Raw genomic sequence first — 15,881 nt, 5'->3', positions numbered from 1 at the left:
TAATTAATAAGTAAATAATGATTTTAGCTCGATATTTTTAAAGATTAAACCGAATAGTTGTTCTTATGCGCTTATGTTCCTCACTATAATACCCGTCTACTAAGTACGGAAATTGCATTTATAAACATTTCATTCGCTATTTTACGCGTGTACAACTAATCAACCTTAATTAGACACATGTGTATTAATTGTTTTTAATAACGATTAAGTCTTAACAGCACTCATATTATTTTTTCGATTTTGTACAACATCTAATTACTTTGTAACACTTTTGTTCCTTAATTGCGTTGTAATGGTAGAAACGATTTAATGTTATTTTATGCTCATTACAAAGTTTACATCCCACAAAGTATTATGATATTATTAAACATTACGCAATCATACAATATATTGGTAATAGAAAAACCTAAACATCTTACAAATATTATATACGAGCTGTTGCCCGCGACTTCGTCCACATGGTATTAGAAAACATACAAACTATATAAATTACAAAAAGTTACGTATCCCTCGGGAACCGGACTTTTCTCGGGGATGAAGCTTATCCCATGTGTACTCCAGACTTTGTTTTATATCTGTGCCAAATTTCAATAAGATATGTCTAACCGTTGCAGAATGATCGAGTAAACATTAAAAAACTAAATTAATGAATCCCACGGGAACCGTAACTATTCCCGGGATAAAAAGTAGCCTATGTGTTCTTCCAGACTATGCTCTAAACCTGTGCCAAATTTCATAGAGATCCGTTCAGCCGTTTAGGCTACAAACGCTAACAAACATCCATCCATCCATCCATCCATCCATCCATCCATCCATCCATCTAAACTTTCGCATTTATAATATTAGTAAGAAGTAAGTTTATTAAGATTAGTAAGATAGTAAGATTATTTGTGTTTTTTTCTGTGTGTAATTATAAGGCAGGTTACCATATAAATTTAAGTATAAGTGTGAGTGCGAAGGAGCTAGCTGAAAACCAGCGCAAGAACGGCTTAGTCTCACCTACATACGCTGAGCTTGCTACCTTTTGCCACGATTTGTTTTCGTTAGAATTAGTCCGTATATGTAAATTACTTTTGTGGCAATAAACATATATTCATTCATTCATAAGTGCGAAAGTTTAATTGGATGGTGGATAGATGGACGTTTGTTAGAGTTTGCAGCCTAAACGGCTAAACGGATTTCGATGAAATTTGGTATAGGTGTAGAAGATAGCCTGGAAGAGCGCATAGGCTACTCAGTTTTTTTTAGTTGCACGCGGATGGAGTCGCGGGCGCAAGCAAGTTAAAAATAATTTTCATATCTTAACTTCCGCCTCGAGTATAATTATTACCTACACGATAATTTTTATAACTGGAATCAAATATCGATCGATAACTTATACGAATAATTAGACATTTCCTTAGCAACTAGAGGAAATAATGATTAGAAAATAATTGAAATGGGTATGATATAAACAGCCGCAACTTTACATATAATAATATTAAAAAACAATATCAATGTCAACATATTATCACTGTCTCGACGAAGAATTTGCCTTATCATCATGAACATTGTAAAAATATTTACGTATACAGAGTGTCTTTAAAACCGCAGATTCCTTGACTGAATCATCATCATCTTATCCTACTCCCGTAGGGCGCAACAGGTTTTTGTCCTGCACATAACTCTATCATACGTCATCTCAGTCATCACTCCCTTTTTGATCATGTCACCTTTTACACAATCCATCCATCTCTTTCTAGGTCTACCTCTACCGATGTACCCTTCCACACTCATAACTAACGTTCTCCTTGTAACATGCGATTCATCCCTTCTGATAACATGCCCATACAATGCTAACCTTTTACTCCTTACTGAAATAAGATTCCTTGACTGAATATAATTAGAAATCATTTAACCCAACATTCCTCAAGCTATCTTCTTAATTCAGGTGCTTTTTTAATTGCTAGAGGGCTTTAAAGTTAAGGAAATTTCTGCTTATTTAGAAAAATCTAACAAGGTTTTTCGATTTTAAACTCTTTTCCCGTTGTACACATCGTTTCCGGACATACTGTATAGTCTAAAGTATTAACAATTATTTTTTTGCTTTATCAGATTTCTAGGAAAACTTCATTAAATGTAACACTACACAATACCGTGACATTTATCAGTGCTTATTATTAAGTGTAATGGAGGGATGAGTTTTAGGCTATTTAAGCGCCAACCGACCCGCGGCTAGGTCGTCGTTGAGTGTATTTTTTACAAGGTGTCAAAAAGGGGCACGGCCACTTAAATTCGCCGAGAAGGCGAAGCGACTGCTGCTCATAGGCATCCGCATTTACAGATGTGTTTCCTATCCTTAACTTACGGAGGACGACACCGACTATCACTATCATTCTAATTCCTTATTAAAAAAAGGGTGGAAAGGGAATGTGACTAAAATTAGGCGTTCAGCACGAATATTCATCATATGAAACGCGGAATTGCACCCACTTCACGCCTGTCTTCTGTGTGGTCGTGGTATTTCACCGAGCGAGCTGGCCCGTGCGTAGATGTTAAAGCGGGTTCTACCACTGTTAATTGGGGTCGCTAGTGTCAGTGCGGTATGCCACAGCCCACCAGCCTAAAAAAGGTGTTGATGTGTCGTCATGCCCATTATTTGGGGAGTTGTTGGATGATTGTGAGTGTGAGAGTCAAAAAGGTTCCTGCGGAGCCGAACTAGGCCGATTGATCAAAAGGTCGGTGAGCTCATGGGTGGTGGTGGGTAATTAGCCTAAAAAAGAACTTCCATTTCTACTTGCTTGACTCAAGAGATTGTCATATTTATATGATAAAGTTTATGTGAAGTATAAAAGAAAAAAACCGACATTATTAACAGACAGACACCAAACATGTAAAAAGATAAATCTTTCCTCTTATAGTATTAAAAATATTTATGGAATACGTCGAATTACCAATAACCTGCATAAGTTTTTACTTTCTTAGTAAGTACTAGGTTATAAATTCCCCTCGGATGAAGTCACGGGCAAAACACATTTGTGAAGAAATATGTTCATAATTGTTCCCTCCTTGACCATCGGGTAGCGACGCCTTGGAAAATGTTGAAACACGTTTTATTCGTAAAATACGCAACATAAAAATAATTAGTTAGTACGTCAAAACCCAAAAATGTGCATATTGTCTTAAATTCATCAATAGGTTTACAACACAGTCATAATGACATCTGCTTGAAATGGAACGCCAGGAGGGATCTTCACAAAGTACATCGATCAAGCTGATCCATTTTGAAAATCGGTCGATGTTTGCTGTCCTGTGTTATTAAGACACCGGTTAGTGATCAACCAGCAGGTCGTTTTATTTCTCGATTGAAGCGATCTCCCGATCCAGGATGCGTTATTGAGACCGGCCGTAAATCTACACTTATGTTATAAAAAGGTTAGATTTGTATTTTTGTATGTATCGACATATCTCAAAAACTACTGGACAGAATTAAAAATTCTTTCACCATTGAAAATCTACATTATTAATGAGTAACATAGGATGTATTTAATAATGTTTTCTAATTTCACGCGTACGTAATCGCGAGCAACAGCTAGTCAACAATAATGGCACATGATATTAGGAGAATACATTTTCTGCAACTCAACATTACACATATTACCAAAATCGCTTCAATATATGTTTAGTAAGATTCAATACAATAAACGACGGTGCGCGACTCTTTGGTCAGCTAAAAAGAAAAACAACAATCCTGGACAGACACATATAATTATACAAAATAAATTGGGTTCGTGGTGTAGATTTTATCGACATAGAACATTTAAATGTATTCCACCCATGGGGAACAGCACAGACCGCATAGGGTCGTACTCTAACACGGTTGGAGTGTTCCTCGAAGGCTCCACTCGGAACTTTGACAGAAACTTGACTACGCACACTCGAGACTGCACCTTGGCGAACCGCAGACCTGGAAAGTAATCATTTTATTATTATTATTATTATGTAGAAAGGATAACATATTGGACGCGAGTTAACAAATAAATAAATAAATAAATTATTGTCGTTAACTGTAACTGCAATAAAAACAGATGCGATCCGATTTGAGGTCGACGACCCATAACTTTAAAACCTAATCTTACTAATATTACAAATGCGAAAGTTTGGATGGATGGATGGATATTAAGAGTTTGTGGCCTAAACTGTTGAACAGATCTTGATGAAATTTGGCATAATTGTAGAGGATAGTCGTGAAGAACACATAGAACTAGCTTGTGTGTTCTTCACGACTTTTAAATACCATGAGGTAAATATTAAGTAACAAAAAGTAAACAACAGATATCGCAATCATTGACACTTCAGAAAACAACTGCTCATTCTGTTTTATCAAATAAGCAAACTAATGTTTCATTATTTACAATCAATAAAATGAATCAAGTAATGTAACGAGGAATGTTTACATGATAGTGTAGTTTAAACACTAGAGAAGATGATTATTATCAGTAAGACTATGTAGTTATATATTACAGGGTTCTTCAAAACATATTTAACCCACCTATGCAGTTTCTGGGTCCAGTTCCAAACGGTAAATAAGCACATGAATGTCTATCCTTCTCATTTTCAGGACTAAACCGTTCAGGGTCAAACTTATCAGGGTTCGGGTAGTATTTAGGATCATGGTGGATACTAAAAGGATTAATGAGTACAGTTTGTCCTTTCTTGATAACAACATTAGTGCCTGGGATTGTGTAGTCCGCTTGAGCATTGCGTTGTAAAAGATCTACAATTGGATGTTTCCGTAATGTTTCGTCAAATACTTGTTGCAAATAAGTCATTTCATTTAAGCATTCATAGCTAATTACACCGTTGTGTCGTTTAAGAACTTCGTCAATTTCTGCAATTACTTTGTCTTGTATCTCGGGACGCATCGCCAGTTCATAGAATAAGTATGTCATGGTGGAGGCGCTGGTCTCATAGCCAGCCGCGTAGAACACAAACGCCTGAGCAGCAATCACACTATCAGTCAATTCAACTATCCTCAGCTTGTCATTGTCCATTTTCTTCGTACCTTCAATTGTTTTCTGTTGTCTCAACTCCAAAATTAAATCCATAAAGTCATTTCTATTCGATGGAAGCCCACCTCTTTATTTAATAACAGTTTGAGCGAGAGTATCAAAAAAAGTGTGTAGGAATTTAGGATATAGTGAGCTATTGACTTTTTGGAGTAATCCAGGGTACATCATATCCAAATCTCTGAAGTAACTGGTAGTAAAAATCATTTTGTCTATTTTATTTAACGTTTTATACATATCTTCATCTAAGTCCAAACCAAACGCACATGCGGCAATAGTAGCCATTGTATACTTCTGAACAAGGACATGTATAGGCTGTTCTGATTGCTTTACAAGAAGGTCCTCGACATAGTTAACAAAGTGATCACCTCGTTCAGTCATGAGATACAACATGTTCTTCAGTTTACCAGAAGTAAAAACTGGAGTAAATCTGTTCCTCAGAACTTTCCATGTGTCTCCATCAGCATGAAATAGATTAACTCCTAGTCCTTGTTTGCTAAATGAGACACCTCTATCAACGAATAGTTCAAAGTCTTTTATCATGACATGCTTAATAACATCTAAATCACGGAGCAGTAGACACGGTGTAGTCAGTCTGTAAACTCCGACCACCTTCTCGTTAGGATATGCATCGTAAATACTTTTAAAAACTAAGGCAGCATGCTTACGTCTGAGTACACTATCTTTAATATTACCGAACAATGGTAGAGGTTTAGGTCCAGGTACATTTCTGTCTTTCCAGCAGTTGAAATTCCTTGTAAAATAAAAGTATAAAATTGTAAATGCACTTATCAAAATCGCTAATAAATACAGCATTTTCAGACTTCACACAGTTACAGAATGTCAAAAAACAACAGAAGTTGCTATGTTTATATAGTCTGATTATTCTTGTCGAGATAACAATGAAGGCACAGCGTGATAAAAACTCTATCTAAGTACATAAGCATAAGAATATAAATACAGGATCGTGAATATTGGTTTGTCTCACTCAAAAAATATTATTCAACAAGTAAAACATAGTAGTAGGATACCTTTACTATTAATAAATTATGTGAAATCATATATATGTATATAACATTTTAAAAGCGTTGGATTTAAAAATATCCATTAAATTTTAGGCCCAATTTAGACGTTTTCCACAATAAAAGTTACAAAAAGAAACTTCTCTGCACTTAATATTGAAAATTAATGAAAATGAACTGTTATCTAGTCTCTGGATAGGTGTTCGTTGCAGAATGTTTTTGATAAGATTCCATTATCTTAATGCTATCTACTGTTATATGCACTTTTATTGTGTCGTCAACACAATAAAATTATGTTACAAAAACGAAATAAATTTTTGACTTTTTAAAAGCCAAACTCTCATAGTCATCATTACGATATATCAAATAAGCTGGTGCTTTATCTACATAAAATCCTTATAGATTTATAAACAATGAATTCTGGTATGAAATTTAGTTAATCTTGATACCGATAGCTTCTGTAACGATCGTGTGTTTGAAACACTAATTTTGTAAGACAAAACTTTAAATATTTATATGACTAGTTACACGCATTAAAAATGAACGTAGGATAGATAACCACAACCTACAGTTCATCTTTCTAATATATAATGTTACTTTCTTTACTCAAATATTATCATTTATTAAGCCAATTAAAAATACAAAATCCCTAGATTGGGGATCACCATAGTCTAAGTAGGAGTCCTCAGGATGATTTAGGATCCAAATTTGATGTTAACGGCAAATTGTTTCCAATCACAGCTTCTGATGAGGTTTTAACATGTATTAAAGATAGAAAAGGTTTTCGTGATAAAAATCTAAAAATCAATATATACATATAGGTTTCTCGGGATAATGAAACATCTCGCATGTGCGGAAAACATACGGAACATGTTTCGCTCTTTGTCATCAGCAATTCCGTTAAAAACAAAAATTTGTTGCCATGTTAGTGCTTATCACCCTCGAGTTGTCAAAGTATTAATTTAATTTTATGAGCCAACAATGTCAGTTGAATGTCAGGGTGTCTTTATGTAAAAGTAAGAGATTTCATCTTCGCCAGTTTAGCGAAACGCCGATCCCAAATATTTTTATGGCATTAAACATAGAGTCTTCTCCCGACGTTTGTCGGGAGAAGACTCTATGTTTAATGCAATAAGCAGCACCAGCTCACTATATGTCCCCACCGAGGGGCTCCGAGCCTGCCCTAAGTAAGGGTGATGTCGGGAGAAGACTCTATGTTAAATCGAGAGCATTTCCGAGTTATAATACTACGGTACTAGTACTTCTTTTTATGCGTTTTACTAAACAAAAGAGAAGCATTTACTTAAATGTTACATGCTGGTAGCCCTAAATTCTCGTAGGCGCACCCTTGTCAATATCAATTGAATTCTTGATAATTTTATTTGTTATAAAACGATGAATAATATTTATAGCCGCATAAAAATATGTGGTCAATTTAAAACTAAAATAATTGATTCGATTTTTAAATTACATTAGTACGTTAGACGCAAACTTCAAATATAATATTCAAGTTGTATAGAGTACTATAACAGCATTTCCCTTAGATTTTATCAAACGCTTATAATACTAACGCTATCTATTGATGCACATTTGAAACAACCACATAACATAGTCTCAGTAAAAGTATTTAACGCGATGTCCGATAGATGTCATAAAGTAGTTTTTTGCAGAAACAATGTAAATGTAAATAAGATATAAAAACACACTCTTGTTAACACTCGTTATCAGTTTGCTATGCTGTTATCGGTATCGAAAATAAATGTATTCCGGTTAACATATCATCTATAATATATAACCTATTAGACTTTTGTAATTATACTAACGGCCAAATATTAAAAAGAAGATTAACCTTAATATAATTTATTAATTACTACCTGTTGCCCGCGACTTCATCCGCCTGAAATTTGAAAGTTCAAAACCCACGTTCGCCCTTTTTTTCAACCTATCACCGTAAAAACAGAAATCCACCGATGCAAGATTCCAAATTCCTAAGCACGGTAGTTAGTGCTCTTTTCTTTCGGTTACCCTGATTGTTTGGGTTCGCGATATCTACCAAACTATTAGCCTAACAATTGTATGTGTTCTTAGTTTCGGCAATAAAGGCTTAATAAACTGAAATTAAAATGTTGATGCCTGTCAGATTGCAAGTTTCAGATTGTAAGTTTTACAAAACAAACAATTCGGCAGTGCCAGTAGGAGGCACATATGCATGCCAGAATCTGGCATGCTAGTTATATATGTAAATGTTACTTGCATTGATTTTGTTGTGGGAAGGGCGAGGGGGCTACAAGGCTTTGTACTGAAAGGTCTGGTCTTATAAGATTTCCGCCTACCACAGGAGGCAAAGTCCCCAAAAAATTGTAAAATTTCGTGAAACAAAAAAAATCATTTTAGTTTTCAATATTTGTATTAGAAGCTTTATTTACATTCCATCGGCCCTGTCAAACGTATAACCCTGTGCGTCTATTCCTCCGTCAATTAAGGGTAGGCAAGGCATCTGCAATTGTGGATGTTTATTCAGTGGTCCCTTTCCATTTCGGTGGATTCAAGTGGCCGCTTGCTCGTTGCCATCTTATAGTTACTATAAAAAAATATATATAAACAGTGTAATAATGTTTATCATAATAATGATAAAAGAAATTGCAGGGCTTATCGTATTTACTCTATAAAATATTTATCGCGTTTATATTAACATCGCTTTGACCCGCAACTGCACACGCGTGGAACATATATTTTCTTAAATGTGTGTGATGAATTCCATTAAAAATATACTCAGCTAACAACAGCTGATTGTTTTAAATTGAAACATTTCATAGATTATTTTAAGTATAGTTTGGTTATTTGACGGTGTTACAGTCACAAGAAAATTGTTCTATTTTTAGTAGTGAAGGTGAACTCCATCCATTCCGAATAAACAATTAGAGTGCTATTAATATGTACTACTAATTATAATGTAAAGCAGTCCGAATTATTTCTTTATTACAAATGGAAAACCACAAGAAACGCAACTGTGCACTACGATCATAGATCATCATCAATCTGACTCTTACGGAGGGTGGGCACAGTACTTATATACTATTCTTCCATTCTTTGCCAGCGATTGTATCTGAAATTAAAGTAATTTTAGGAATGTTCAATTTTTTTTTCATGTCAATTAATCATAAAAAAAAACTATACGAAAGTCGAATTTTTAAGAAAAAAAAACACTTTAAATACACAATATTTAAACGCATTGGCTTGAAATGAAATATGTTATTTTACAATTTTAGAAAATGTAACGACTGAAAAACTGCATTTTGGAACATTCATTGACATCCTCAACCTTCACAAAGTCCGGGAAAGAAGAAACATCATACGAAGCTATAAACAGACATACATACTTAGCAAAATGATAGAGAAAAACCTGTAATCCTGATAAACAGTAACGTTTTCTGAAAACGTGACAAAATATAAATGACACCGAACATTTTTCTACCAACAAAAATTTAACAAATCACTCTGTTTATTGATTAATAAGCAAATTATTCAATAATGCTTACTCACGAAACACACTTTGATTACGATCACTAGAATACTTTAATAAGCTTCTATCTGGTTAATACATCAGACAGATTAATACATTCGCCCATTGGTCGAAATTAAACCAAAATTCATTAGATTTCTCTATCAAATTTGGTCTTTCAATAAGATAAAAAGCAACATTCTATTGACACACAATTATATTAGTTACGTACTTCACAAAACAAACATGAAAACTGTTTAAATGAATTGTTAAAAATATTTCGAAAATACTGTTTTCTTTAAATGTTTAAATAAGGTTAAAACAGATAGAAAAACAGAGATTTTATGAACGGCCTTCTCCCATTGACTTTTTCATTGTTCACGGGGCACCAGCTTTACTACAACTACAATAAAATAAAATTTAATCTATACTATTATAATAAAGCGTAAACACACACTTCTTTGTTGCCTAAGATGTCAGCAATTACAGCATATTTTTCAATAGTTCTTTCTTTAATAAAATGCCCTACACTTACGTCACGCTCACGCTTTAGGCTATATACTTTCACGCCATTAAATTTAGGGGGTAAATATTTTGAATAAAAACCCTAATGTGGTAAAGAGACCATAAGTTGCTGCCAACATCAACAAAACAAGGTTGCCATGGTTTGTCATCATGTCATGTCATTTTGACATTTGCTATTAATAATTTGACACAATAAAATTTTCACAATTTCACGCGGATGAAGCCATATGGGAACAGCTAGTTTATTAACACAAAGAAAACGAAACTTTGTACATACTTTATATGGAAAATTTTTATTTTGATACCTCGGCGAGGACTCTGATCAAAACGCATTGGATCAAATTCCACTTTTGAATTTAGAGAGAATTTTGACGATGCACTTAAGAGTGCACTTTAGCAAACCATATTTCAGAAAGGTACATGTACATGTCAGTCATACATAAAAAAAATCGCTCCTTTTGATGATTCAATAGTTTTCTTTTGTCTTAGTTCTAAAAGCAAATCCATAAAATATTTTGCCGCTTATCCGCCTCTTTGGTGCACAACAGTTTTTACAGGATTGCTGAATTTTTTATTTAAATTTTGGAAAAATTTAATTGGTTAGTTTGAGTAACCAGGGTACTACGTTTCAACTAAAGGTTATACGTCGGCTTAAAAATTATTTTGTCCGTATATTTCATCATGTTTTAAAAATATATAGACGAGCCATGGACAACATTTTTTTAACCGTTACTTTCTCTAAACGGTACTATATATCAGTTGTCAAGTTTAGTAGCCAGTTGTGTACTTGTTGACATGTATTAAAATATCTTAGAAAATAATAATAAGCTCTATATCTGTATAGATAACCTAAAGTATAGAAGTATTTCTATACTATTATAATAAAGCGTAAACACACACTTCTTTGTTGCTTATGTCAGCAATTATAACATATTTTTGAATAATTCTTGTTTGAATTGATGAATTTGTCATCGTCATGTCATTTTGACATTGCAATTGATAATTTGACACATGTAAACAATAAAATAAAATTTTCATAATTTTATGCGAATGAAGTCGCACGGGAACGGACAGTTTTTTTTTTTTTATAAAATAAACTAAACAGTGTTACAAAATAAATTATAAGCGTTTAAATATTATGTAATAACACCTATTGGCGTGTAATTTAAATACAATTAACGTCATGTGGTTTTAAGGATCTATTAATAGAGCGTTAGTGAGATTATCTGGAACGTGTTTGAAGTGTCCATGTTTTGTACAAGTCTTTATATAAATCCAAACCAAAGGCACATGCTAAGATGTAGAACAGAGTCTAGAAAGGCAGACCTAACTGGTCCTCCTACGTTATAACATTAGTATAGATTGAAAAAAAAATATATTTAAAATTGTTCAGTATCTTTAACTCATAACTTGGTCCGTACGGGAAACCTAGTAAATTGCCTACAATATTGACTACATTTTTTTTAATCTATACTAATATAATAAAATTTGTTTGTTTGATTGTATTAAAATAACCCATAAACTACTAGGCCTGATTTTAAAAATTCTTTCACCGTTAAAAAGCTACGTTGTCAGTGAGTAACATAGGCTATGTTTTATATATTTTTTTTTTAATTTCATGCGGACGGAGTCGCGGGCGAAAGCTAGTATTTTATAAAGTTTTTCAAATTTTATTACGAAAAAAACTAAATAAACATATTTATCAAGTTAAAATAAAACGTCTATCTTATTATTTGCGCGAATAAAAGTACAAAAAAAATATTGTTTGAATCATAAATCAAATTAACGGTTATTTTTAAATCCAATGTGACACTAAACGAAGCAAGTTCCGTTGACGTTATAGAGATTCAAACAGTATATAGAGTAGGCATGATTGACATTTCACTTGTAACATTTCTCACAGGATCACTACTAACGCTATATATTGATAGCCTTAAAACCACATGTCAATATAATTAATGATATTTAAATCAATTGCTAATAAGTGTCATTAAATAATATTTAATTGTTTATACTTTATTTTCATATTTTTTTTAAATTAAAAATTATATGTTAATACAAGGACACGCGCTACTAACCTTGACAACTGATAGTACTTTTCAGAGAAAGTACCGGTGAAAAAATTGTTCGCTGTGCCTCGTCTATATATTTTAAATGTCTTTGGTTGATATACAGATACATTTAAAATTCAACATAAACTATATAAAGAATCTCCGCAGAATATTATCACACACAACGACTTGTTTCTCGTACTGTGCGTGTCTTGTACAATGGATTACTCTTATATACCAGTGATCTTACTATCAATCATAATTTTGTTATATAGTTACTTTACGAGAACATTTAATTATTGGAAAAACAAAAATGTTAAAGGACCGGCACCGATTGTGTTTTTCGGAAATCTATTGGAATCGACTCGTCGTCGTAAAAACGTTGGTGTTGTTTTCAAAGAAATATACGACGCCTTTCCCGAAGAAAAAGTGGTCGGTGTTTATAGAATGACCACACCCTGCCTTCTCCTTAGAGATTTGGATGTAATCAAACATGTAATGATTAAAGATTTCGACACATTCGTAGACCGCGGCGTGGAGTTCAGCAAGAGTGGCCTCGGTATGAACTTGTTCCATGCGGACGGAGACACGTGGCGAGTCTTGAGAAACCGTTTCACACCAATATTTACATCTGGAAAACTTAAAAATATGTTATACTTGATGACCGGCCGCGGAGACATCTTCGTTAATTACATCAAAGAGCTTTGCAACGGGCATCCTACAGAATTAGAAGCCCACTCACTCGTTCAGAAGTATACATTAGCTACAATATCGGCGTGCGCATTCGGCATCGACCTCGACTCTTTCACTCCCGAAAACATGAAGACCTTGCAAACTGTTGACAAGCTCATATTTACTTCCAGCTATGCACTTGAACTAGATTACATGTATCCTGGCATTCTAAGGAAATTGAACAGTTCATTATTTCCTAAAAAGGTGAACGAATTTTTCGATGGTCTTGTGAAAACAGTCGTCAAGTTAAGAGATGGTATGCCGACGAATAGAAAAGATTTCATGGACCTTCTTTTGGAACTGAGACAACAAGACAAAATAACAGGACCGAAAAAACGTGAAGATGAAAATGAAAAGATAGTGGAACTCACTGAGAGCTTGATAGCTGCACAGGCGTTCGTATTTTATGCGGCTGGATACGAAACTAGTGCTACGACTATGTCTTTTCTTTTGTACGAGCTGGCCAACAACCAAGACGTACAAGATAAAGTTATCGAAGAAATAGATACCAAATTAAAAAATCACAACGGTGAAATGACGTATGAAATGCTCAGTGAATTAAAATATCTTGAAAATGTTGTTTCGGAAACTTTACGGAAGTTTCCTCTAGTAGAACCTTTACAAAGGAATGCAGTGAGAGATTACAAGATTCCCGGTACTGAAGTGACTGTTAAAAAAGGCCAAACGGTTCTCATATCTCCTTTCGGTATTCAAAATGATGAAAAGTACTATCCCAACCCAGAAAAGTTCGATCCTGACCGATTTAACCCAGAAAATAGCAAAGACAGACACCCATGCGCGTATCTACCATTCGGCGTTGGACCCAGAAACTGTATCGGTAAGTGACTTGTCATTAAAATATTTTGAGTTAGCGACGAAAGGAGACGAAAGACACATCTCTTTATTGATTTCATAAGAAATAAAACTCTAATCTTCGTTGAATTAATTATCAGATTTTGGATCCCATTTTAACTGTATATTATGAAAGCTATATGAGAACCTCTACAGAGATTATGCGTTCATATAATTCTAAAATAAAATTTATAAAATACTTTAGACGAAATAAAAATCTAAAAACTAAGTGCGACCATCGTTTTGATTAAAAACAAGTTTGACCACTTATGTATTATGTATTTCACTTTTAATACAGATTGCATTTTAAATTCACTAACATTTATTATAGTTACTTTGTTTTTAAATTGCCATTTTAAGGTCAATAAAGCTGACGTAAGGTAAATAATAAGTACAGGTGGATTTTTGCAGACTGCGAAATCGAGACGCGTCGCTAATAGAATTATAAATCGTTGGTACAGTAGCGGAAATCTACGGTGTTGTACTTCAATAAAAATAGCCTTATTCTTTGTAACGAGACGAACTTTGCCTCTTCCTAGAAGTAAACAATTAGATAGCAGTGAGTTCTGTAAATGAAGGGATAATAAAAAAAATTAACTAGTTTAAAAAACTGCTAGTTAATTTATTTTATTATTCCTTCATTTGCACAACTCACTGATTTTTTTGTGACTGAGTTGTCATTGAAGAGGCATATCATACAGACACATTTACAAGCGTTGTATTGTTTTTTCCATGTCTCATTTCAATTGTTCCAACGAGTGTAGCTTTTTGGTGGAATCCAGTTTCCCCGACTGTACATTATCATTCATCGCAAAAAGTCGCGAACGATACGAATAATAATAAGTTTAAAATATTTCCCGTTGTTTCATTCTGGTCATGAGGCTATTAAAAATATTAACGTCCGTGTTATTAAGTATTTATGCAAAACAAAATAGCAACTATGTTATTCTAACAAACCTTGAAGAATTTAGTCTGAAAATAAATTCGAAGGCAAAGTTCATACAGAATATTTATGTGAATTTCGATATTAGCATATAATGTACACACGATAATCAGTAAGGGATAATAATAAAAGTATCTGCAGTGGATTTCTTGTGTTATAACAAAATTTAAATAATTAAAATAATTATATGCAGTTTATTTATTATATTGGTATTAGCTATGTTTGTATTTAGCAAAGCTGAGGCGAAATAAGGTGTCAAAATACAAATTTAAATAAAAAAAAATAAAAATAACTCGTTAATAACAATCGTACTAATATTATAAATGCGAAAGTTTAGATGGATGGATGGATGTTTGTTAGAGTTTATAGCCTGAACTGCTGAACGAATCTCGATCAAATTTGGCATAGAAATAGTAGTAAAGGACAGTCTGGAAGAACACATAGACTCTTCACTTTTGTTTTTTTTTCACGCGAACGGAGTCGCGGGCGAAAGCTAGTTATTAATAATTATTATTCATTTCAGGTATGCGGTTCGCCAAACTACAAAGTCACATATGTATCGCCAAGCTGCTGTCCAATTTCAGAGTCGTGCCAAGCAAGAAAACTATGGTTGAAATGGAATTTGACCCAAAACGTCCAATCATGGGACCCAATAACGGTGTCTACCTTACTTTCGTACCTAGAGATATCTGAATATCGATTTTCTATCAAAGTCTAATTGTATTTTTTAAAATAAACGGAACAACTTACTTACGTAATATTAATACCATTTTTGATTCATTACTTATTTATATTTTTTGACTTTTCTTCTACAGGTGTGTATACGTCCTAAATTCGTACAAGGTCACTAAATATATTTAAACATGTTTTCTAAGTTTAAATGTGTTCTAGGCTTAGTCTAGGGGGGACAGCTAAGCGCGGTCTAATTCGAATTAGTTTTACCTGTCTAACACTTCCTAATTGTTCAGAGGGAAATATACTACCTTAAGCCCTCCCCCTAATCCCTCGGCGACGTCCAAATGCGTACCTTCGAGATTCCGGAACCCTCTCCTTTTGGATTTTAGGATGGATACAGAGGTGAATTTAAATCTATGGAAGATTCCCCCTTTAAACAATAGAAATATGCTGCTTTTCACGAACATACAATTCATAGTAATAATCCATTTTATAACATTATGCTACATATCAATAAAATGTTTTATGATC

The 15,881-nt window shown here is 33.7% G+C and overlaps 2 protein-coding genes across 2 annotated transcripts; one reads left to right on the top strand and one right to left on the bottom strand.

Annotated features, from left to right (window-relative positions):
- Positions 1–3,524: 3,524 nt before the first annotated feature.
- Positions 3,525–6,018, bottom strand: LOC106104801 (cytochrome P450 6B5-like). The gene is given in 2 exon segments (XM_013284941.1): positions 3,525–3,946; positions 4,532–6,018. Coding segments are annotated over 2 exon segments (1,497 nt in total). The 5' UTR covers positions 5,865–6,018; the 3' UTR covers positions 3,525–3,782.
- A 6,295-nt stretch (positions 6,019–12,313) lies between these two features.
- LOC106104796 (cytochrome P450 6B5-like) lies at positions 12,314–15,439 on the top strand. Its single transcript, XM_013284935.1, has 2 exons — positions 12,314–13,718; positions 15,199–15,439. Exons 1-2 carry the CDS (start codon positions 12,368–12,370, stop codon positions 15,366–15,368), a joined length of 1,521 nt encoding a protein of 506 aa, XP_013140389.1. The 5' UTR covers positions 12,314–12,367; the 3' UTR covers positions 15,369–15,439.
- Positions 15,440–15,881: the final 442 nt, after the last annotated feature.

This window comes from Papilio polytes, unplaced genomic scaffold (assembly GCF_000836215.1).
Source record: "Papilio polytes unplaced genomic scaffold, Ppol_1.0 DF823399.1, whole genome shotgun sequence".
Lineage (NCBI taxonomy): Eukaryota > Metazoa > Arthropoda > Insecta > Lepidoptera > Papilionidae > Papilio > Papilio polytes.
The sequence above is the reverse complement of the archived record's forward strand: the minus strand, read 5'-3'. Positions and strand labels throughout refer to the sequence as shown.

Excerpts from the sequence above, each read along its gene's own strand:
- LOC106104796 (XM_013284935.1), top strand. The coding sequence starts at position 12,368 with ATGGATTACTCTTATATACCAGTGATCTTACTATCAATCATAATTTTG. Across the intron at positions 13,719-15,198 it reads TGGACCCAGAAACTGTATCG|GTATGCGGTTCGCCAAACTA; the intron begins GTAAGTGACTTG and ends TATTCATTTCAG.